This window comes from Somniosus microcephalus, chromosome 5, assembly GCF_052327205.1.
Source record: "Somniosus microcephalus isolate GS21.2 chromosome 5, FLI_Smic_1.0, whole genome shotgun sequence".
NCBI lineage: Eukaryota > Metazoa > Chordata > Chondrichthyes > Squaliformes > Somniosidae > Somniosus > Somniosus microcephalus.
This window is the reverse complement of record NC_140991.1, coordinates 181,100,413-181,123,111: the sequence shown is the minus strand read 5'-3', so window position 1 is coordinate 181,123,111 and position 22,699 is coordinate 181,100,413. Positions and strand designations below refer to the sequence as shown.

Below are 22,699 nucleotides of genomic sequence, written 5' to 3'. Positions count from 1 at the left end.
ACAGCTGCAGAAGTGATGTAAAGGATGCCATGTTGCAGATGGTCAGTTTCAGAGCGCAGAAACTGTCGGTTACTTCATTTGAAATACATATAGAGATTTCTTTAGCTTTCAAGTGTTTAGAAGCAACTGTATGTCCAGTCCCACCTCATTGGAACAACCTCTCTCACCATTGACCGATCGCTGCTGTCATCTCACCTGCAGCTGTCATCTATTGCAGCAATATCGTTGCCCTTGAAAAAATCAGACCTTGGTCCTTTGAATCCTTCCACGATCAGCCCCAACACCAACATCACCGGGCACACCAACATCACCAACAACATCTCCAACCTTCTCTGCCATCACCTGATGCTGCACAGGACACAGGGCATCAGCCCCTGACAACATTGCTGCCCGGCGATGGCATCACCATGGCCAGATTTACTTCACTTGACGCTGTTAACCATGGCTGCCACATGATGTGCCAGGTTGACACCATCCCACACCATCCCTTTAATGTCCAAGCCATTCCATGCACACTCATCAATATAGCGGGGCAGGGGGTGGGGGGGTGGATGCAGTTATGTCTCAACATTCACTGAAACTCAGTAAGACACTGCTCAAGGTGCGCACAGATCTGTCCAATAAGGGGAAGTGTTGGAAAAATAGATTTTGTTGTGTATGTAATATGTATGTTACTTTAAACCTATGGTCAGAGCGGCACTACTTTGTAGGGCGTAGTGATACCATAGTACCACTCCTGGCCATAGGGGTATAAATAGTACTGTGGGTACTGATCTCCCCTCAGTTCCCGCCTGTTGGTATTAAGTAAAGACCTATGTTGAATCTTCCAAGCTGTCTCTTCATTATTGGATTAAGTATAGACACATACTTTACACTGGCGACGAGTAAGGTTCGAACTCACCAGTACACGGTGCAACAAAGGAACGGCAGCAGTACGGAGAGAGAAGGAGAGAGGTTTCTTACCAGCCAGCCTGCAGAGTCCAGCGTCGACCGAAGGAGGCCGCCCAGCACTCCAGGTTCGGGAGGAGCAGCAGCAATGGAGCGAGAGAGAGAGGGTTCCGCAGAAGCTGCAGCAGCTGAGAGAAGAGGCTGAACGGGCGCTCCAGCCACGGGGCAAAAGTCCACCCAGGGCCAGGTAAACTGAAATCCTTCCCGGGGAACGGGAGCTGCAAGGGCCAGAACGGGCAGGCGATCTGGGGAACAAACGGAGCCACGAGGACTAGCAAGCCACGAGAGGGGAAGGTCATTGTTCATAGCGGCGGTGGCAATAACGGGAGCTGCAAGGGCCAAAAATAACGATGCTGGAGAGAGGTCGTTAGCAGCAGCAGCAGGAGAAAAGGCGGGAAAAACGCCATCTAGTGGACAAAGGGGAAAAGTTTTTTCTCTTCAGCAGTTTAAAATAAAAAAATAAAAAAACACGCCATCTAGTGGACAAAGGCGGGAAAAGCTCTTCAGCAGTTTAAAATGTCTAAAGCAGGTTGGTTGTCAGAATTTGTTGAGGACACAGAAGAGTGGGATGCCTATGTCGAAAGGCATGAACTTTATTGCATAGTACACAAGGTGAAAGATGATGAAAAAGCAGCAACCTTATTAAATTTTATGGGGGCAAAAACATACGGTCTGCTGAGGAATCTTCTTACTCCAGAAAAGCCAGCAGACAAAACGTATGCCCAAATTGTTGATACGTTAAGGGAACATTTAAACCCTAAGCCACCATTTATAGTGGAAAGGTACCGCTTCTACAGACGTGACCAAAGGAATGATGAGTCGCAGGCAGCCTATTTGGCTGAGCTCAGAAGGTTGTCCAAACATTGCCAGTTTGGAGCCTTTTTGGTGGACGCGATCAGAGACAGATTTGTCTGTGGCATGTTAAATGAAAGTACACGAAAACGGTTGCTAGCCAAGAAACAGCTCAGCCTAGATCAGGCGATTGAAATAGCATCGATCCGTGAAGCAGCAGCACAGGGTGCTGCTCAAATGCGACAAAACACAACCTGCTATGACACCCACGAGGTGACATTTCACAAAGGTAAATGCTACCGTTGTGGCAAAACCACCCACGACCAAAGTAATTGTTGGTTTCATGATAAAATATGCCGGCAGTGTGGGAAAAAGGGGCATATAGCGAAAGTTTGTCGGTCGGGTACGAAACCCAATAGTGGGGGCAGTCCGAGCAGTACCAAGGCAAGGACAAAAATACATAAGATGTCTGACAGTAGCTCAGACGAGTCACAGGAAGGCACAAAAGCAGAGCCTAAAGGTCTGGGATGTCTCAAGTTATATGGTGTAGACAAAACGGAGGAACACAGCACAATGTGGGTTAAAATGAAGGTAGCAGGTGTCGAAGTTAATATGGAGCTGGACACGGGTTCAGCCCTATCAGTAATTAATGAACAAGATTATAACAGGCTGTTTAAACGCATTCCCTTAAAGGATACGGAAATAAAGTTAAAAACATATACGGGACAAAAAGTTTACCCGAAGGGAAAAATGCAAGTAACAGTTAAATACAACGGCAGAAAAGTGCCAGGACTTTATTTATACGTCCTACCAAATGGTGGACCACCACTTTTGGGTAGGGAATGGATAAGAAAAATCCATTTCGACTGGAAGTCGATACACGAGTTAAAAGTAGAGACCACCAAGGATGATACAACCATTACAAGCAGGCTGTCGAAAATATTGGCAAAAACACCAGAGGTGTTCCAACAAGGGCTGGGGACCTTAAAGGACATTAGAGCAAAAATAACTATTGCTCAAGACGCAAACCCCAAGTTTTGTAAGGCCAGACCGGTGCCTTACGCCATTCGGCCAGCTGTGGAAGCAGAACTGGATGCCTTAGAGAGTGCAGGTGTCCTTACAAAGATTGAGTGGAGTGAGTGGGCCACGCCCATCATCCCAGTTATAAAGAAATCTGCAAATAACACACCGGGGGAACCAAAGAAGGTTCGCATTTGCGGGGATTTTAAGATAACTATTAACCCAGTCCTGCACACGGTACAGTATCCGCTGCCACGGATAGAGGACATATTCGCATCGTTAGCTGGGGGTAGACACTTTACGAAGATTGACCTTTGTCAAGCTTATTTACAGATGGAGGTGGAACAGGACTCGAAAAAGCTCCTAACGATTAACACACACAAGGGATTGTATCAGTACAATCGCCTGGTATTTGGTGTGGCGTCCGTCCCGGCAATATGGCAGAGGACCATGGAACAGGTCTTACAGGGCATTCCAGGAACACAATGCTACCTGGATGACATCCTGGTGACAGGACAAACGGATAACGACCACCTCGCTAACCTGGAGCGAGTACTTCTGCGGTTACAACAATACGGACTCAGGGCGAACAATCCGAAATGTGAGTTTTTCCAGGAACGTATCTCATACTGTGGTCACATTATAGACAAGGAAGGCCTGCATAAGTCCCCGGAAAAGATCGAGGCAGTAGTGAAGGCCCCGCCCCCTGAGAATGTATCTCAGTTACGGTCATTCTTAGGCCTTATAAACTATTACCATAAGTTCCTCCCGAACTTATCATCCATTTTACATCCACTAAATTCATTGCTGCAAAGGGGAGTCTCCTGGAATTGGGACGAAGCGTGTGAGGCTGCTTTTAAAAAGGGTAAACAACTCATTACATCAAAGGAAGTGCTCGCACACTTTGACCCAAAAATGCCAATGAGGTTGGCATGTGACGCCTCCCCGTATGGTATAGGGGCAGTGTTGTCACACAAATTTCCCAATGGGACGGAGAGGCCAATAGCATTTGCCTCAAGGTCGTTAACTACAGCCGAAAGAAACTATGCGCAAATCGACAGGGAGGCCCTCAGTCTGGTGTGGGGTGTAAAAAAATTCCACCACTACCTACATGGGCAACGTTTCACACTACTGATGGATCATCAACCGTTGGTGTCGATATTTAATCCAACAAAAGGGGTGCCCCTGATGACGGCCCAAAGGCTACAGAGATGGTCACTGTTCTTAGGCGCACACCAGTACCTTATCGAATATAAGGGTACCAAACAGCATGGCAATGCGGATGGTCTGTCGCGGCTACCATTGCCTGCCGAGATCGAAGAGATAGTACAGGACCCCGTGGAAATATATCATACGGCTGTTATGGAACACTTGCCCATCACCAGCCAATGTATCGAGCGGGAAACACAGAATGACCCGACACTTGCAAGGGTTTACGAATTGACCATGAAAGGCTGGCCGGCACAGGGTGATGCATCATTGCCGGCGTTTTCGGCAAGGAAGGACCAGTTGTCCGTCTGCCGGGGCACATTGATGTGCGGAGCCAGGGTGGTGGTCCCTCAAAAATTACAACATAAAGTGTTGCGGGACTTACACGAAGGTCATCTGGGGGGTGTCAAAATGAAAAGCCTCGCCAGAGCCTACGTCTGGTGGCCCGGCATTGACAGGGACATCGAGGAAGTAGCAAAAGCGTGCCAAGGGTGCCAGATGGTACAGAACGTACCACCCCAAGCCCCACTACATCCGTGGGAGTGGCCCTCAACGCCGTGGCAAAGGATCCACGTGGACTTCGCTGGGCCCTTCCTGGATGCGATGTTCCTTATTGTAGTGGACGCCCACTCAAAATGGCCGGAGGTCATAAAGATGTCATCAACGACAGCTGAAAAGACGGTCACAGTCTTAAGGACCATTTTTGCCCGAAACGGGGTGCCCGAGCAAGTCTGTTCGGACAATGGGCCACAATTTGTGGCAGAAGAATTTCAAGCATTCCTAAAAAGGAATGGAGTGCGACATTATACGTCCGCACCATATCATCCGTCTACAAATGGGCTGGCAGAGCGCTTTGTACAGACTTTTAAAAAGGCCATCTAGGCGATGGGGGAGGAAAGGTTGCCACTACAACACAAGGTGGACAATTTCCTATTCGCGTACCGTAATGCTGCACATACGGTGACCAACCAGGCCCCCGCCGTCATGTTCTTTAATAGAAGGTTAAGGTCTCGCCTTGAATTGCTCAGACCAAACATCCGGAGAGATGTGGAAAACCGAGTATTTTGTAGGGCTCCTGACAGGCAGACATGGAGCTTCGAGGTGGAGCAGCAAGTGTTGGCCCGTGATTATAGAAATGAAAAGTGGCGGTCTGGTACGATAAAGGCCCGCCAGGGACCTTTGATGTACACAGTGGATACAGGGGACGGCATAATCAGACGACATGCTGATCAACTTGTGGAGTCCAGAAACCCAACTGATTCACTACCTCAAACGTCTCAGCACATTGCTACAGCGGAATCACGGCCCAGCTCGTCGTTACAGAGGTCTCAGGATTGCGAGGAGTTCAGCACTCCAGTGATCTCCACGGCACAGGATGTGCCATCAGACACCGACGACTCCAGCGATGAAGTGGTGACGGAAGTACCGCCGCCTACACCGAGGCCGACTAGAGAAAGACATTATCCTAGTCGAGACAGGAGGCCTCCTCAGAGACTGAATCTATAACATGTTTCTTTTTATATATATGTATAGGTAGACAACTCTGATGTAAATATGTTATGTATATTGTGTTACCAAATGTTATTAGCCCTAGTTATGGTGCATCTGTTGACTTAATTGCACGGGTACGTTTTAATTAAAAGGGGAGAAATGTTGTGTATGTAATATGTATGTTACTTTAAACCTATGGCCAGGGCGGCACTACTTTGTAGGGCGTAGTGATACCATAGTACCACTCCTGGCCATAGGGGTATAAATAGTACTGTGGGTACTGATCTCCCCTCAGTTCCTGCCTGTTGGTATTAAGTAAAGACCTACGTTGAATCTTCCAAGCTGTCTCTTCATTATTGGATTAAGTATAGACACATACTTTACAGATTTCACTGTATGACAACACATTACCAGAAACTTCACATGAACATTGGCTAACCTCTCAAGTGCCTACCCTTGTGTGTTGTTAGTTGGTATGCTTGCAGTAGGATGAGGGTGAGTGTGAGGGGTGGCTAGTGAGATGGGGAAGTGAAAAAGTAGATAGAGAAGGTTGGGTGGGGGTGCAATGTAAGTTGGTGTGAGAAAGGATGTGCAGGAGAAGGGTATGGAAGGGAGAGTGATGGGAATGTGTTGAGTGGCAGAGCAGGGTGAGTTTCAGTGTGGATTTGCAGTAACATTTCGTGATCCACTGAGATCATTGAAAGGTTGGCGCCACTGCAGCCAGGGACCTCTGATGATGTCCCTGCTTTTGCCCTCCTGTGTAATGTGCAACCAGGCTGCGTTGGTGTCCTGGGGAGCTCTCTTCCCATCCTTGGAAGGGAAGAGAACCTCCCTGCATGCTGTGACTCCCTCCATAAGCATATGGAGGGAGTCATTGGAGAGCCTGGGTGCAAGTGTCCATCTTTGTGCAGTGCTCGTCAGTGTTTGCAGCACCTCAATGCTGTCAAACACTGACAGAACAACTGTCAAACTCAATGTGGCTGTGGTCCCTTTAAGGAAACTGGCTGATGACGCGTCATCAAATGATGTCATCAGACCCGCTTCCTGTTAATAGGCTGGGAAGCCTGCAGGGTGGGCTTAACAAGGCCAATCAAGGGAAAATCCCTTTGACAGAGTGGCTGCACCCAGGATCGTGACTGGAACCTGGAAACCAGCTCTCCCGCCACCATCCCGACACCGCTGATAAAATTGCGGCCACAGAGTGTGATAGATCTACAGTGGAGTGAAGCTTAATGAATAGTAGAGCTGCATTTTTGCACCAGTGCATTGGCTTACCTTGGCCACCCTTGTGATGTTATTGAACCTCTTTCTGCAATGTGTGGTAATTCTTGTGGTGGTGGAGGTTGCACTGACTTCCTTGTCCATCTCTCTCCAGACAGCTCACAACAATCTCTTATGGAGCCTCCTGCTCTGTGTCCATCAAACAGTCCCTCCTGGTGCTCATTCATGCCAGCCATCATCTCCACAGATGCATTGGTAAATTTGTGGGCTCTGCCAGCTGCTAATGTCTGCCATCATACTGAACTTGATCTGGCCCTTTAACTGTCAGCAGCCCTTTAAATGCTACAGCAGAACTGTATTTCCCTCCCTTCCAGTGGCATGAAGTAAACAAAAGACAGTTGTCTTGCTTCCAAACCACTCTGTGTGGCTAATGAGGCTTCAGGGATGAAATTGTGGTGGGTTAAGCAGCGGTTTGACTTTGGTACGTGTCAGGATCATCAAGTCCCAAATCTGCCAATGGGAGGGGAATCCAGGCACAGGCTTCAGAAATAAATCTTTTGTGGGGTCTTGCCTCCAGAACCCCCTAGAAAATAAGCCTTCAACATTCATATCCCTTCAATAATTTCTAAATCTACTGTGGCTGCAAACTTTGCATTTATGTTATTTAATAAAAGTGTTGTTTAGTTTTGCTACTCTTCTAGGTTGGCACGTTTGATACTGAGCAATCTCAGCTAATCACATGCAGCTACATTTGTACTTTTTGACACCCATGTGGCCTCAGCAGCTTTCATACCTTAAGATATGGTTTTGAATGTCTTCTATATACAGGTGGCTGTCCAAGTGGAGCTGATTCCACTTGAACTGAACTGGCATCAATAACCTGGCACCAAGAATTGATAGAGCTGTAGGTGTGAGTTTAAGCTCAGGTGAATAGAATGCAAAGACTTACCTTAGAGTTGATGGATTAAGAATAAGTATAGTGGAGGCAAGAATAAGGAAAAAATAGAATGGAGAATGGTGCCAAAGAATAACAACAGAGTTGAAGTGCACATATACAAAAATGCCAAGCATTAGAAATAAAATTGGAGAATTAGCAGCCCTATTTAGTTTTGATATCATTGATATGAAAGAAACTTGACTTCAGTCAACCCAAGGCTGGGAACTAAACATTCCTTGTAATAAAACTTTCAGATGGATAAGCAAAGTGGATTGGATTAAGCTTTAGAATAAAATATATTATTGAAGGTGGTGTTTGAAATGTCTCTGAGTTGAATGAAGATGTAATAGGGGCAACAATGTGGTTGCAGAGCCCCTACTTCCTTCTGTGTCCGCCCCTGGAAAAGAAACTCTCTCCCACGCTCTTACAACTGCACTTATGAAATCTCAACTGTCCAGCCTTTGGCCCTCCATTCACCATGGCATTTCTGCAGCTACCTATCTGCTCAAACACACCCTCACCACCACCATTGATGCCCTAGTCCCTATTAAAACAATTACTCTCCCTCATCCTGGCCGTTCCCCCTGGTACGGACCTCATCTTCGCTCCCTTAAGTCCAAAGGATGCAGACGTGAATGGATATGGCGGACAACTGCTTTAGCCATTCACCGCCAGTTAGGCTGAACCACATAAAGTATTATCGGGTCCTGCTCTCGTCTGCCAAAATTGCTCACTATTAAAGAATCATTCTGGAATGCAAAGATAAACCCCAACTTCTATTCTCCACTGCTAACCGTCTTCTTAAACCTCTCTCCCCTGTCTCCTCCACCTTCACCTCCGACAAGTGTGAGGAGCTTATTGACTTCTTTGTCTCTAAGATTGAGACCATCCATCCAGCTGTCTCTGCCACTTCCTTTCCTTCCCCTAACCCATCAGGCCAAACTTCCTCTAAGGTTCCCCCCTGTCCTATCCCCAAACTCACACCTTTCTCCAGTTTCTCTCCAATCTCCCCTCATGACCTATCCACACTCATCTTGTCCATGAGACCCACTTCCTGCTCCCTCAACCCAATTCCCACCAAACTGCTGACCATCTAACTTCCTTTTCTGGCTCCCATGTTAGCTAACATTGTTAACAGTTCTCTCTCCTCAGGTATTGTCCCCCTCTTCCTCAAATCTGCCATCATCACCCCTCTCCCTCAAAAAAACAAAGCTTGACCCCTCCGTCCTTGCAAATTACCGCCCCATCTTCTACCTCCCTTTCTCTCCAATGTCCTTGAATGTATTGTCGCCTCCCAAATCCATGTCCATCTTTCCCGCAATTCCATGTTTGAATCCCTCCAATCAGGTTTCCGCCCTTGCCACAGTACTGAAACGGCTCTCATCAAAGTCACAAATGACATCCTTTGTGACTGTGACAAAGGTAAACTATCTCTTCTCCTTCTTCTTGACTTGTCTGCAGCCTTTGACACGATTGACCACTCCATCCTTCTCCAACGCCTCTCCACCATCGTCCAGCTGGGTGGGACTGCACTCATCTGGTTCCATTCTTATTTATCTAATCATAGCCAGAGAATCACCTGCAATGGCTAATCTTCCCACTCCTGCATTGTTACCTCTGGTGTCTCCCAAGGATCTATCCTTGGCCCCCTCCTATTTCTCATCTACACGTTGCCCCTTGGCGACTTCATCCGAAAACACAGTGTCAGTTTCCACATGTACGCTGATGACATCCAGTTCTACCTCACTACCACTTCTCTCGACCCCTCCCCGGTCTCTAAATTGACATCCTGTTCTGGATGAGCAGAAATTTTCTCCAATTAAATATTGGGAAGACCGAAGCCATTGTTTTCGGTCCCCGCCACAAACTCCGTTCCCTAGCGACTGACACCATCCCTCTCCCTAACATCTGTCTGAGGCTGAACCTCACTGTTCGCAACCTTGGTTTCATATTTGACCCTGAAATGAGCTTCTGACCACATATCCGCAGCAAAACTAAGACTGCCTATTTCCACCTCCCTAACGTCACCCGTCTCCGCCCTTGCCTCAGCTCATCCGCTGCTGAAACCCTCATCCTCAGCCTTTGTTACCTCTAGACTTGACTATTAGAATGTACTCCTGGCTGACCTCCCACATCCCACCCTATGTAAACTTAAGGTGATCCAAAACTCGGCTGCCCGTGTCCTAACTCGCACCAAGTCCCGTTCACCCATCACCCCTGTGCTCGCTGACCTACACTGGCTCCCAGTTAAGCAAGGCCTCGATTTCAAAATCCTCATCCTTGTTTTCAAATCCCTCCCTATCTCTGTAATCTCCTTCAGCCCCACAACCTCCCTCGGAGATATCTGCGCTCCTCTAATTCTGCCCTCTTGAGCATCCCTGATTATAATCGCTCAACCATTGGTGGCCGTGCCTTCTGTTGCCTAGGCCCTAAGCTCTGAAATTCCCTGCCTAAACCTCTCTGCCTCTCTACCTTCCTTTCCTCCTTTAAGATGCTCCTTAAAACCTACCTCTTTTACCAAGCTTTTGGTCACCTGCCCTAATTTCTCTTTATGTGGCTCAGTGTCAAATTTTTAGTCTTATAACACCCGTGAAGTGCCTTGGGACGCTTTACTACGTTAAAGGCACTATATAAATATAAGTTGTTGTTGTTGTAATCAACCACCAAATAATGAGATGCGTTGTGAATTCAAATGCTTGATGCAGAGGTATGTAACCCTCTTAACATTTTCACACATGGTAAGTACATTATACAAATTGACACCAAGGTTGCAAACAGTGAGGTTCAACCTCAGACAGATGTTAGGGAGAGGGATGGTGTCAGTCGCTAGGGAACGGAGTTTGTGGCGAGACCAAAAACAATGGCTTCGGTCTTCCCAATATTTAATTGGAGAAAATTTTTGCTCATCCAGAACTGGATGTCGGACAAGCAGTCTGACAATTTAGAGACCGTGGAGGGGTCGAGAGTAGTGGTGGTGAGGTAGAACATACCAAATAGTGAGAAAAAAATATGGGAGATTGGTAAACAATTTAAAGAGATTTTCAGAAGTAATAGAACAGTAATAACAGAGAATTTTAACTACCGGGATGACATTAACAATGATCAAAATGGGAAGATGTTGATAGAAAACAGTCCTGAATGCATTGTAAGTCAGTACATTATAAATCCAACAAGGAAAGGTACAGTATTAGGCATGCTTCAGGGTAATGAACTGGGCCTAGACAGTATAGGTTGGAAATCTATTCAATTGGGGAAGGTGTGGGGTACATCACAGTTGAGCCTGATTGTGTCCATACCCAATCTTCACACACTTCCCAGCAGGAACATGAATGATTTTTTTCCCTCCCTAGCCTGGAGGCACTAATAGCAATTAAACAGCCTCAATTGCTATTTTGACTGAGATTAGGTGGCTTAGTATGGACTGCAGAGCAATTTAATGCTAATTTACCATGATGAGGAAACTGGAATTCTTGGTATGAAGTCTCATTTGGGTACTGATTAGAACAGCTTTCAATTTTGTTACTAGGTTTAAGATAATTAAAAGTTTTGGGAAGGCAGCATAATTGCATATACGTCCAACGGGCGACAAGCTGATCCTCCTTGCGACTTTAACGCCAGAGAGGGGGTAGGGAAAGCCAACTCCAACGGTACCCTCCTCCTGTTGAAATGCTTAGAACATGGCCTTGTCATAACCAACACCTTGTTCCATCAGAGAGGCAAGTACAAGGCTTCATGGCAGCACCCTCGCTCCGAGCACTGGCATCTGCTGGACTACATCATCATCCGAGCGAGGGACCACAAGGACGTCTGCATCACCTGCGCCACGACAGGAGCTGATGACTGCTGGACAGATCACCACCTAATCTGCTGTGTCATCTCCATCAATGTAGCCCCAAAACAGTGGCGGCAACAGAAACAATGCCGCAGGAAAATTAATGCTGGAGCACTCAAAGACCCCGCTAAGAAAGCCCTATTCAGGCTACGCCTCACAAATGACCTGATGACTCCCAGTGATGCAGAGTCACAGAGTGCCCACAGCGCCTGGTCTGCACTCAAGGCCTCCATAATCAGCACCTGTGAAGAGACGCTCGGTCACTCGACCAGGAAACACCAAGACTGGTTCGACGAGAATGACCAGGAGATCCAGGAGCTAATAAGCCGCAAGCGCAAGGCATTCCTGATCTGGAAACAGCAACAGAACTCGAGAGCAAGAAAGCAGCTCTACAGAAGCCTGAAGGCCGAGGTCCAACAAAAAACTTGTGACCTAAAGAACAGATGGTGGGTGGAGAAAGCTCAGGAGATCCAGCAACTAGCCAACAATCACGACGTGCGTGGATTCTTTAGCGCAGTCAAGACCACCTACGGCCCAAGCACCAAAGGCCCTACCCCACTGCGGGCCAAGAATGGAGAGGTACTCATCAAGGACAGAGAGGCAGTCAGTGCACGCTGGAAGGAGCACTTCAAAGATCTCCTTAACTGCGACTCTGTCTTTGACGCGAGTGTCCTCAACTCCATCCCACAGCATGAAACCCGCCACCATCTCAGCATAACCCCAGCCCGCGGTATGAGGTTGAAAAGGCAATCCGACAACTGAAGAACAACAAGGCCTCAGGAGCAGATGGGATCCCTGCTGAGGCACTAAAGCATGGGGGAGAAGCACTACTGGTGCAAATTCATGAACTAATTTCTTATCTGGAAGGAGGAGAGCATGTCAGAGGATCTCAGAGATGCCGTAATTGTGACCATCTGCAAGAAAGGTGACAAGTCCGATTGCGGTAATTACAGAGGAGTTTCCCTGCTGTCTGCCACAGGGAAAGTCATCAGAAGAATCCTCCTCAATCGCCTTCTCCCAGTGGCCGAAGAACGCCTCCCAGAGTCGCAATGCGGATTTCGCCCACTAAGGGGCACAATGGACATGATCTTCACCACACGTCAATTACAAGAGAAATGCAGGGAACAGCACCAACCACTGTACAAGGCCTTCTTTGATCTCACAAAGGCCTTCGACACTGTCAACTGTGAGGGATTATGGAGTGTCCTCCTCAAATTTGGCTGCCCTCAAAAATTTGTCACCATACTCTGCCTGCTTCATGACGACATGCAAGCCATGATCCTGACCAACGATTCCACCACAGACCCAATTCACGTACGAACTGGGGTGAAACAAGGCTGTGTCATCGCACCAACGCTCTTCTCAATCTTCCTTGCTGCAATGCTCCATCTCACCCTCAGTAAGCTCCCCACTGGAGTGGAGCTAATTTACAGAACAAATGGGAAACTGTTCAACCTCCGTCACCTCCAGTCCAGATCCAAGGTTGTTCCATCCTCTGTCATTGAATTACAGTATGCAGACGATGCTTGTGTTTGCGCTCACTCAGAGGTCGAACTCCAAAACATCATCAACACCTTCACCAAAGCGTACGAGAGCATGGGCCTTACACTAAACATCCGTAAGACAAAGGTCCTCTACCAACCTGCCCCCGCCACACAGTACTGCCCCCTGATTATCAAAATTCACGACAAGGCCTTGGACAACGTGGACCACTTTCCATACCTCGGGAGCCTACTGTCAACAAGGACAGACGTCGACGACGAAGTCCAACACTGCCTTCAGTGTGCCAGTGCAGCCTTCGGTCACCTGAGGAAGAGAGTGTTTGAAGACCAGGACCTCAAACCCGGCACTAAGCTCATGGTCTACAGAGCAGCAGTGATACCCGCCCTGCTGTATGCCTCAGAAACATGGACCATGTACAGCTGGCGCCTCAAATCACTGGAGAGGTACCACCAACGCTGCCTCCGCAAGATCCTGAAAATCCATTGGCAGGATAGGCGCACCAACATCAGTGTTCTTGCTCAGGCCAACATCCCCAGCATCGAAGCTTTGACCACGCTCAATCAGCTCCGATGGACGGGTCACATTGTCCGCATGCCCGATATGAGACTCCCAAAACAAGCGCTCTACTCGGAGCTCCGGCACAGCAAGAGAGCCCCAGGTGGGCAGAGGAAACGCTTCAAGGACACCCTCAAAGCCTCCTTGAAAAAGTGTAACATCCCCATTGACACCTGGGAATCCCTGGCCCAAGACCGCACAAAGTGGAGGAGAAGCATCCGGGAAGGCACCGAACACCTCTAGTCTCTTTGCCGGGAGCAAGCGGAAGCCAAGCGCAGGCAGCGCAAGGAGCGCACGTCAACCCAAGCTTCAACAACTCGGAGTAAAGAAATTTCACCCAGCCTCTCTCTTCATTTTTCTTAGTTTCAATTTTAACTGATGACCACTGGTCAATAACTCCTCAACCAATGAAAACAGTCTTTCCCTACTCTTTATCAAAACCTCCATGATTTAAAAAACCTTTATTAAATCTCCTCTTAGCTATCTCTTCTGCAGTGGAAATAGTCCCACTAGCTCAAGCCTCTCCTCATAACTATAGTTTTCCATACCTGATATCATCATGGTGAATCCTCATGGTATGCACTTTATGACATTAATATCCTTTCTTATAATGGGGATGGGGTGGGGGAGGGAGAAAGATGGGGGTTGGTGAGGGGGGGCGGGGTTGGTGAACTTTGGGGAGCCAAAATTGGCCTATATGATAGTTAGGGCTATGGCCTGTCATATAGTGCAAATTTAACATTATTTCCTTGTTGTTGTACTTTAGGCCCCCATCTATAAAACTTAAAATGCTGTTTTTTTTTATGTCTTTATTTGCCTGCGCTTTCTTTCCAGGCTATTTTCTGTTATAATGTCTGAAGGTATATAAAGCTCTGTATGCAGTGCTTATATAAACCAGAGACTATTTCATCAACAGTTTTCCAAGAGAAGCCAGAAGAATCATGGATTCTTTTTAAACAGTCAATTAAATTTGTATTTGGCATAATTGCCCATTGTACTCCATACCATCTTGATTACGTTTTGCTTCTGTGAATAACTTACAATTTTTAAATACATCCAGCTCAGTAGTTTAACTGGTTTAAAGTGGTCTAACAATATGATATTTGCATCATCCAAATGTATTGGAGGTACATTGGGCATCCCGCATATTTTCTAGTAACCAATTTACTCTGATCAAGATTGTTAGACCTGGGCTATACTAACCTATAATAAAGGAAGAGAATAAAACAAAGGTTTCAGTACTTAGGGGATTTGGTTCATTTATGGAAACTGTGGCCAACAAGGAAAACATGTCGGGAAAAAGTTCTAGCTATAACAAACGCCACCCAGCGCGTTCCCTTAATTTGTGATTTAAGACATTGACAAATGGGTCACTTCTGTCTAACTCTTAACAGGTGTGTATGGGCATTCACCCATCTTACTCAGGGACACTATTGTGGTTTGCGAGCCTCCTAACTCATGAGAGATTCTCCAATTTTCTGATCTTTCTGGTTTTGAAATAATAGATTACTTCTGATAATTAAAAAAATAAATTGCTCAGGCGCTTACTGGGCACCTCGTGAGGGAACACATCAGGTGATAAAGACACCCAGAGTAGGACAGTATGTAGTTGTCAAATGATGCAAAACATTGACAATCAATGATTCTGGATTTAAAGTGTATCCTGTTACTATGTGTTGGAGAAAACAGAAACGTTTGTTAGAATCTATGTATATTTATCAGTGATTATGTCCGAATTGAAACTTACTCTTTAAATATTTCCATATTTATTTTATTAAATATTTTATACCCAGATCAAAAATCTATGTCTGTAGTGGGCTTCTGACCATAGGTGCTACTATAAAATAGAGAGGATAATCTGATAGTATTTCCAGTTAGTGATTTCACAAATAATTGCATTGAGTGAGTCTTGAATAGGCTACTTTTTATTAATCTCAATTATAATTTAAAAAATTCAGTGAAAAATGCAGAAGATCCTTAGAAACTTAAAGAAATAATTATAATTAATAGCACTTAAAACATACATAAATACTTGCATAAATACTACAGGCCAATTTTACATAGTTCAACGTTGAATCTATTCTATGATTCAACATTACTCAAGATCTATTATATAAACAAAACATAAATACATCACAGTTTATAAATAAGACTGAGATTCGGATGAGGCAAAAATAAACAATTAAATATAAATAACATTGTACAATATTTTTCAAACAATTGCTAACATTTGCGTCAGTAACAACTTCTTAAGTTTACAGTAATATTTAGTGCAGTGGACTAACACTATTTCAGTTCTTTTACAGAATAACCTTTATATACTTTGATAAAAGAATGTTTTACCAAATGCTGAACTACAACGTTCATACACTGAGGCGGTTGCTGCCTTGCGCTTAACCACATTTTGGCGGTTGCATTAACGGTGAAATTGGCGGAAAGCCGAACTCCGATAGGCACTCTGCTCCGGCCACTTTGTGTGTTCCGGGTGGGTGCCAATGTAAGCGAGCCGTCGCATGAACTGGATTGATGGCCAATGAAGGCTAATATATTCCAGTACAACTTAAACGTGCGCTTCTAACGTAAACAAAAGGTTCAACGACTTCGGGGCGTAGTGGAGGGAAAGAAATTCCGATCCGCCAAATTCAAAATAAACTTGTCAGTGGGCTATCCACCCGGATCCAACCAATCCTGCAATGTTGTCACCATTCCTTCCCTGCACTACACCCACGTGTTAGCCCTTTTGGTACATAGATAAATAAATCAATCAATCAATAAATAAATTGCCTCCGTGCATTGAAAAATTGAGCTCATGTTTTACCAAATCTCGGAGTAAGCCCGTTGTATAATTTCACAGACTCGGTATCGACTTCATGAAGCGAATGGCTCGGGATGTTTTCTCGATGAATGTAGTGAAGTCTCTAAGGATGACATGCACTTTCACCTGTCCGTTCCAATCTGTTCTTGACACCAGGTCTGAGGCAGAAACCTCCAGCTCGCTCTCGGCCAGATCAATGCTGCCAAATTCAGCATTTAACTGAAATTAAGAAAACAAGCAGAACGGTCAGTTTTCAGACTCATGTAAACCCACTGACCATTAAAGGCTGCTTTAGTAACTTTTGCTGTTCACACTTACCTGACGCATGACCAATTCAGCCAGTTGCTGGGTGCTGGATCGCATCCATATCACCTGCTTGTTTGAACTCGCGATGGATGTTTCCACCAATAACAAGAAAGGGTTGTACTTCTGAAGGCCAGCTGCAATCGCTTTGAGGCATGTTTCCTGAATAGAAAAAATAGAACCATTAAAATATAAGCTTGGCACAGTGTCTTCTTACTACGCTTTGACACTGTAACCACCGTAAGCTAAGACAGAAATGCGACTAAAAGTGACCCGGTCTGCTTTTTTTTAAATATATACATTTCGTTTGTGACGTCCCAATTTACTCAAACTCCTGCTCCAACTCGTTCTCACTCACCTTGTGGAAACCTATCTTTATGCATCTGTCCTGAGCTCGGATTTGAGGCAGGTCGAAATGGTAACTGAGCAGCGAGCTGCGGTCTCCGTCACAGAACGAGAAATACTCACACAGCTGGAAGGGAAGGAAAGGTCAAACGGTCAAAGGCTGCGAGGCTCCAGACCCCAATTCCCAGCCCCCAATCCCCGGTCCCCAGTCCTCAATCCCCGGCCCCCAGCCCTGACTCACCTGTGTGTCCCGTAGTTCAGCCGCGGTGCTCTGGATCTGCAGCGCCAGCGAGCCGCAGGTTGCACAGGTCAGGGCTGATCCAGGTAAACTCTCCGCCAGGTCCGCCACAGGGAGAGCGGCGACTCTTCCAAACAGCATCAGGAAAAGTTGGCAGAAATCTGCAGGAAAAGAGACAGAATTAAACGAAAAGTCACGAATCCTCCAAACTCTCTCTGAAATGAGATATTAACAGATATCGCAATGTTCACTAACATTGGACAGGTCTCATGTTGAACTGCTCTCCTCCGTACTTCACACTAAGGTCTGAAATTTGTAGCTCCCTCCAGCCCTTTCCCACTATTTATTAACCACTACCTTTGGGGAAAATCCAATTAGTAATTTCCTTTTACATTTTTTACGTCACAGAATCAATTACTCACTGTTTGTGCCCATAAGGTAAAGGATGCTCCGGAGTGTCATACCATAATGTCATATTCAGGTATGGTTCAGATATCATAACGATCACCTGAACTCCCAAGATTACTGTGACACTTCAATTATACACAGCGAATTGACAGTTTTTGTCGGCATAAAATAAATCCTCACTGCAAAACCATTCTACAAAATGAAAATAATGTTTTTTAAACTAAAGGAAAAATAAAAAATACCCTGAGGGAGTTCCAAATTAGAATCTAATTGCACTGATCGCCTAGTGGTTGGTTATCCCTCCCATGGATCACATTTTTAATATAAAATGGAAACTACTGCTAACTGCAATGTGGTTCATTTTTGTGCCAACAATGAGTCTCAGTCTAAAACTTCCAAATCAGTTAGTGTGTCAGCTGTGGCTCAGTTGGTAGCATGCTCGCCTCGGAGTCAGAAGGTTGTGAGTTCATAGTACCCACTTGTGGTAAACCACTGTATTGTATATTGCCACCTCTGGGTGGCGCTGTGTATGGAGGCATGCCTCAGCTGACTCCACCCACCACTGTGTGGGTTTCGTTCAGACTTGTTCAGTCACTCACGAAGAAGCATGGTCTCTTCTTAGCTAATAAAAGCCTTATTCATCTCTTCTTTCGACTCATCACCTTTTATGAAGTAATTGATAAGCGTATCAATTTTATTAGCTAAAAGTTAAATGGCGACACCTGAGGAGCAACAACAGCAACGGATACAGCAGACATTGCTGAGAGCCCTCAGACCACCACGCCTGGACCTCGACCCTCAAGATGTGGGTGCATCAGCCAAGTTTGAACACTGGCTGAGCTGCTTTGAATCCTTCCTCGCAATCTCACAGCTTACAGAGGAGGATCACAAACTGAAAATTTTGACCGCCCAGGTGAGCCATCAAGTATATATGCTAATCCGGGACTCTAATACGTACGTGGCGGCCCTCGAGCTAATAAAAGGGCAATATACGCGCCCAGTGAACACAATTTACGCCCGACACCTCTTGGGATCCCGCAGGCAGCAACCGGGAGAATCGGTAGGGGCATTTGCACGGGCGCTACTGGCACTCTGCAGAGACTGCGATTGTAAAGCGGTAACGGCTGTGGAGCACGCGCAGGGACTCGCCTGTGATGCCTTCGTCAGGGGCCTCCAGTCAGACCACACCCGGCAGAGACTGCTAGAAAGCAAGGAACCCGACCTGAAGACGGCCATTGCCCTTGCGCTCTCGTTAGAGGAGGCCCACCGAAACCTCGAGGCATACCCCCGTAACGGCGCCGAGACATGGCAATCGAAACCGTGGGACACGGGACCGCCGCCCCCGGCACCAACCGCTGCAGCGACCCAACCGAGACAGCAGCCTCCGGTAAGAACTGCTTCGATGCCCAGTAACCAGGCCCAAAAATGCTATTTCTGTGGCCAGTTAAAACATCCCAGAGCGCACTGCCCAGCTAAGACAGCTACCTGCTCGGGCTGCGGGAAGAAAGGCCATTACGCTAACGCCTGCAAGGGGAAGCCAGCCAGCAGCGCAGCGTGCGGGCCGTGGGAGCAGCCATCTTATCCGCCATTTTGTGTACCCCCGGCCGCATGGCATCCGCCGCCATCGTATCCAACGCACTCAACCGCCATTTCGTCACCGGAACCGACCACCGTCTCGGCGGATGACTATAGTGACTCACTAAGCCACATACTGGCCTCCGTGACGCTGGATCAAGGCCACCCTCACCATCTATCCAGCTCCATGATGGATATCGCGGTAAACGGCCGTGCCACCAGTTGCCTGATCGACAGCGGGAGCACAGAGAGTTTCGTCCACCCCGACACGGTACGTAGCCACTCCCTCACGATTCTGCCAACGCACCATCGCATTTCTATGGCGTCCAAGTCCCAGTCAATGGACATCAGCGGCTACTGTGTGGTGACCCTGTCAGTAGGGGGCACTGAATATCAAAAATTTAAACTGCTAGTCCTGCCCCGTCTTTGCGCTGCCGTCCTGCTAGGGTTGGATTTTCAGTGCCACCTTAAGAGTGTCACACTAGCATACGGTGGACCCCTCCCCCCACTCACAGTCTGCAACCAACAACTTTTAAATCGCCCGCTGCAAACCACCTGCAGCCTTTCCACATTAAAAGTCCCCCCCCTCCCCTGTTCGCTAACCTCACCCGCGACTGTAAACCCATCGCTACCAAAAGCAGGCGGTACAGTGCCGGGGACAGAGCTTTTATCAGCTCTGAGGTGGAGCGGCTCTTGAAGGAGGGCATTATCGAAGGTAGCACTAGCCCCTGGCGAGCCCAGGTTGTAGTCGTTAAAACCACTGCAAAACGCCGCATGGTAATCGACTACAGCCAAACCATAAACCGGTACACCCAGCTGGACGCGTACCCCCTCCCTCGCATATCTGATATGGTCAATCAGATTGCGCAATACAAAGTATTCTCCACCATCGACCTTAAGTCAGCGTACCACCAGCTGCCCATCCGCCATGAGGACCGCCAGTATACTGCCTTCGAGGCAAACGGCCGCCTCTACCACTTCCTTAGGGTCCCCTTCGGCGTCACCAACGGGGTTTCGGTCTTCCAAAGGGAGATGGACCGAATGGTTGACCAGAACGCGCTGCGGGCAACCTTCCCCTATTTGGATAACGTCACCATCTGCGGCCACGACCAGCAGGACCACGACGTTAATCTAGCAAATTTCCTCCGTACGGCCCAACGGCTGAACCTAACGTACAATAAGGAAAAATGTATGTTTCACACCAAGCGCCTGGCCATCCTCGGCTGCGTGGTGGAGAACGGAGTCATCGGGCCCGACCCCGACAGAATGCGCCCCCTAATGGAGCTACCCCTTCCCCACTGCCAAAAAGCACTGAAGAGATGCCTGGGGTTTTTCTCCTACTACGCCCAGTGGGTGCCCCTCTATGCAGACAAAGCCAGGCCCCTCATCAAAGCCACCTCCTTCCCCCTGACACCAGAGGCGTGTGCAGCCTTCACTCTTATCAAGAACGATATCGCGAAGGCCGCAATGCACGCGGTGGATGAGTCCATCCCCTTCCAAGTGGAGAGCGATGCCTCCGACTTCGCCCTAGCCGCGACCCTTAACCAGGCGGGCAGACCCGTGGCCTTTTTCTCAAGGACCCTCCAGGGCCCCGAGACGAGACACTCCTCCGTCGAAAAGGAGGCCCAGGCTATTGTAGAAGCGGTGCGTCACTGGAGGCATTACCTGGCCGGGAAACGATTTACCCTGCTCACTGACCAGCGTTCAGTAGCTTTTATGTTTAATAATAAGCAGAGGGGTAAAATCAAGAACGACAAGATCTTGAGGTGGAGAATCGAACTCTCCACCTACAATTATGATATCTTGTATCGGCCAGGGAAACTCAATGAGCCCCCAGATGCCCTATCACGTGGTACATGCGCCAACGCGCAGAGTGATAGGCTGCAGTCCCTCCACAATGACCTCTGCCACCCGGGGGTCACCAGGTTTTTCCATTTTATCAAATCCCGTAACCTGCCCTACTCCATCGAGGAGGTCAGGACCATGACCAAGAGCTGCCAAATCTGCGCCGAGTGCAAACCGCACTTCTATAGGCCGGACAGAGCAAGCCTGATCAAGGCCACCCGCCCCTTCGAACGCCTGAGCGTCGATTTTAAAGGGCCCCTCCCCTCCGCTGACCGCAATGTGTACTTCCTCAACATAGTTGATGAGTACTCCCGTTTCCCCTTTGCCATCCCTTGCCCAGACATGACCAGTACCACGGTCATCAAGTGTCTGAATGACATCTTCGCTCTGTTCGGGTTCCCCAGCTATATACATAGCGACAGGGGCTCATCGTTCATGAGCGACGAACTTCGGCAGTACCTGCTAACAAGAGGTATCGCCACGAGCAGGACCACCAGTTACAACCCCCGGGGGAACGGCCAGGTGGAAAGGGAGAACGCGACGGTTTGGAAGGCAGTCCTCTTAGCACTAAAATCTAAGGGCCTTCCGACCTCCCGCTGGCAGGAGGTCCTCCCTGCAGCGCTTCACTCCATTCGGTCACTGCTTTGTACTGCCACTAATGCGACCCCTCATGAGAAAATGTTCGTTTTCCCCCGGAAGTCTACATCGGGAACCTCGCTACCGGCATGGTTGACTTCTCCTGGGCCCGTCCTACTGCGGAGGCACGTGAGGACGCATAAAACGGACCCCCTGGTCGAGCGGGTGCACCTCCTACACGCCAACCCCCAGTATGCCTGGGTGACATACCCAGACGGGCGGGAGGACACGGTCTCCATACGAGATCTCGCACCCTCGGGTACCCCTGAATTACCACCGTTATCCCCCTTACCACCGTTATCCCCCTTACCACTGTTATCCCCCACCACCCCTCCCAACCCAACCCCTGCAGACGGCATGCCAAAGCCCCAGGAATCTTCGCCAACCACCCAGACACCAGACCCGACGTCGGATGCTGCAACACCACCGCCGCCACCACGACGATCAGGACGTCAGACAAGGCCTCCTGATAGACTTAACTTGTAGTACCCTTCACCCCGCCGGACTTCACATTAAACAAGGGGTGAATGTGGTAAACCACTGTATTGTATATTGCCACCTCTGGGTGGCGCTGTGTATGGAGGCATGCCTCAGCTGACTCCACCCACCACTGTGTGGGTTTCGTTCAGACTTGTTCAGTCACTCACGAAGAAGCATGGTCTCTTCTTAGCTAATAAAAGCCTTATTCATCTCTTCTTTCGACTCATCATCTCTTCTTCGACTCATCACCTTTTATGAAGTAATTGATAAGCGTATCACCACTCCAGCGACTTGAGCACAAAAATCTAGGCTGACAATCCAGTGCAGTCCTGAGGGAGTGCGGCATTGTCCGAGGTACAGTTTTTTGGATGAGACGTTAAACCGAGGCCCCATCTGCTCTCTCGGGTGGATGTAAAAGATCCCATGGCACTATTTTGAAGAGCAGGGCAATTATCCCCAGTGTCCTAGCCAATATTTATCCCTCAATCAACATTGCTGTTTGTGGGAGCTTGCTGTGTGCAAATTGGCTGTCACGTTTCCTACATT

The 22,699-nt window shown here is 47.8% G+C and overlaps 1 protein-coding gene across 1 annotated transcript; it reads right to left on the bottom strand.

Moving 5' to 3' along the window:
* Nucleotides 1-14,866: 14,866 nt before the first annotated feature.
* On the bottom strand, nt 14,867-17,543 carry LOC147117459 (interleukin-6-like). The gene is made up of 5 exons (XM_085988455.1): nt 17,465-17,543; nt 17,213-17,370; nt 16,985-17,098; nt 16,642-16,788; nt 14,867-16,542 (listed from the first exon to the last, which is right to left on the bottom strand). Exons 1-5 carry the CDS (start codon nt 17,478-17,480, stop codon nt 16,357-16,359), a joined length of 621 nt encoding a protein of 206 aa, XP_085844581.1. The 5' UTR covers nt 17,481-17,543; the 3' UTR covers nt 14,867-16,356.
* Between the last annotated feature and the right edge of the window lie 5,156 nt (nt 17,544-22,699).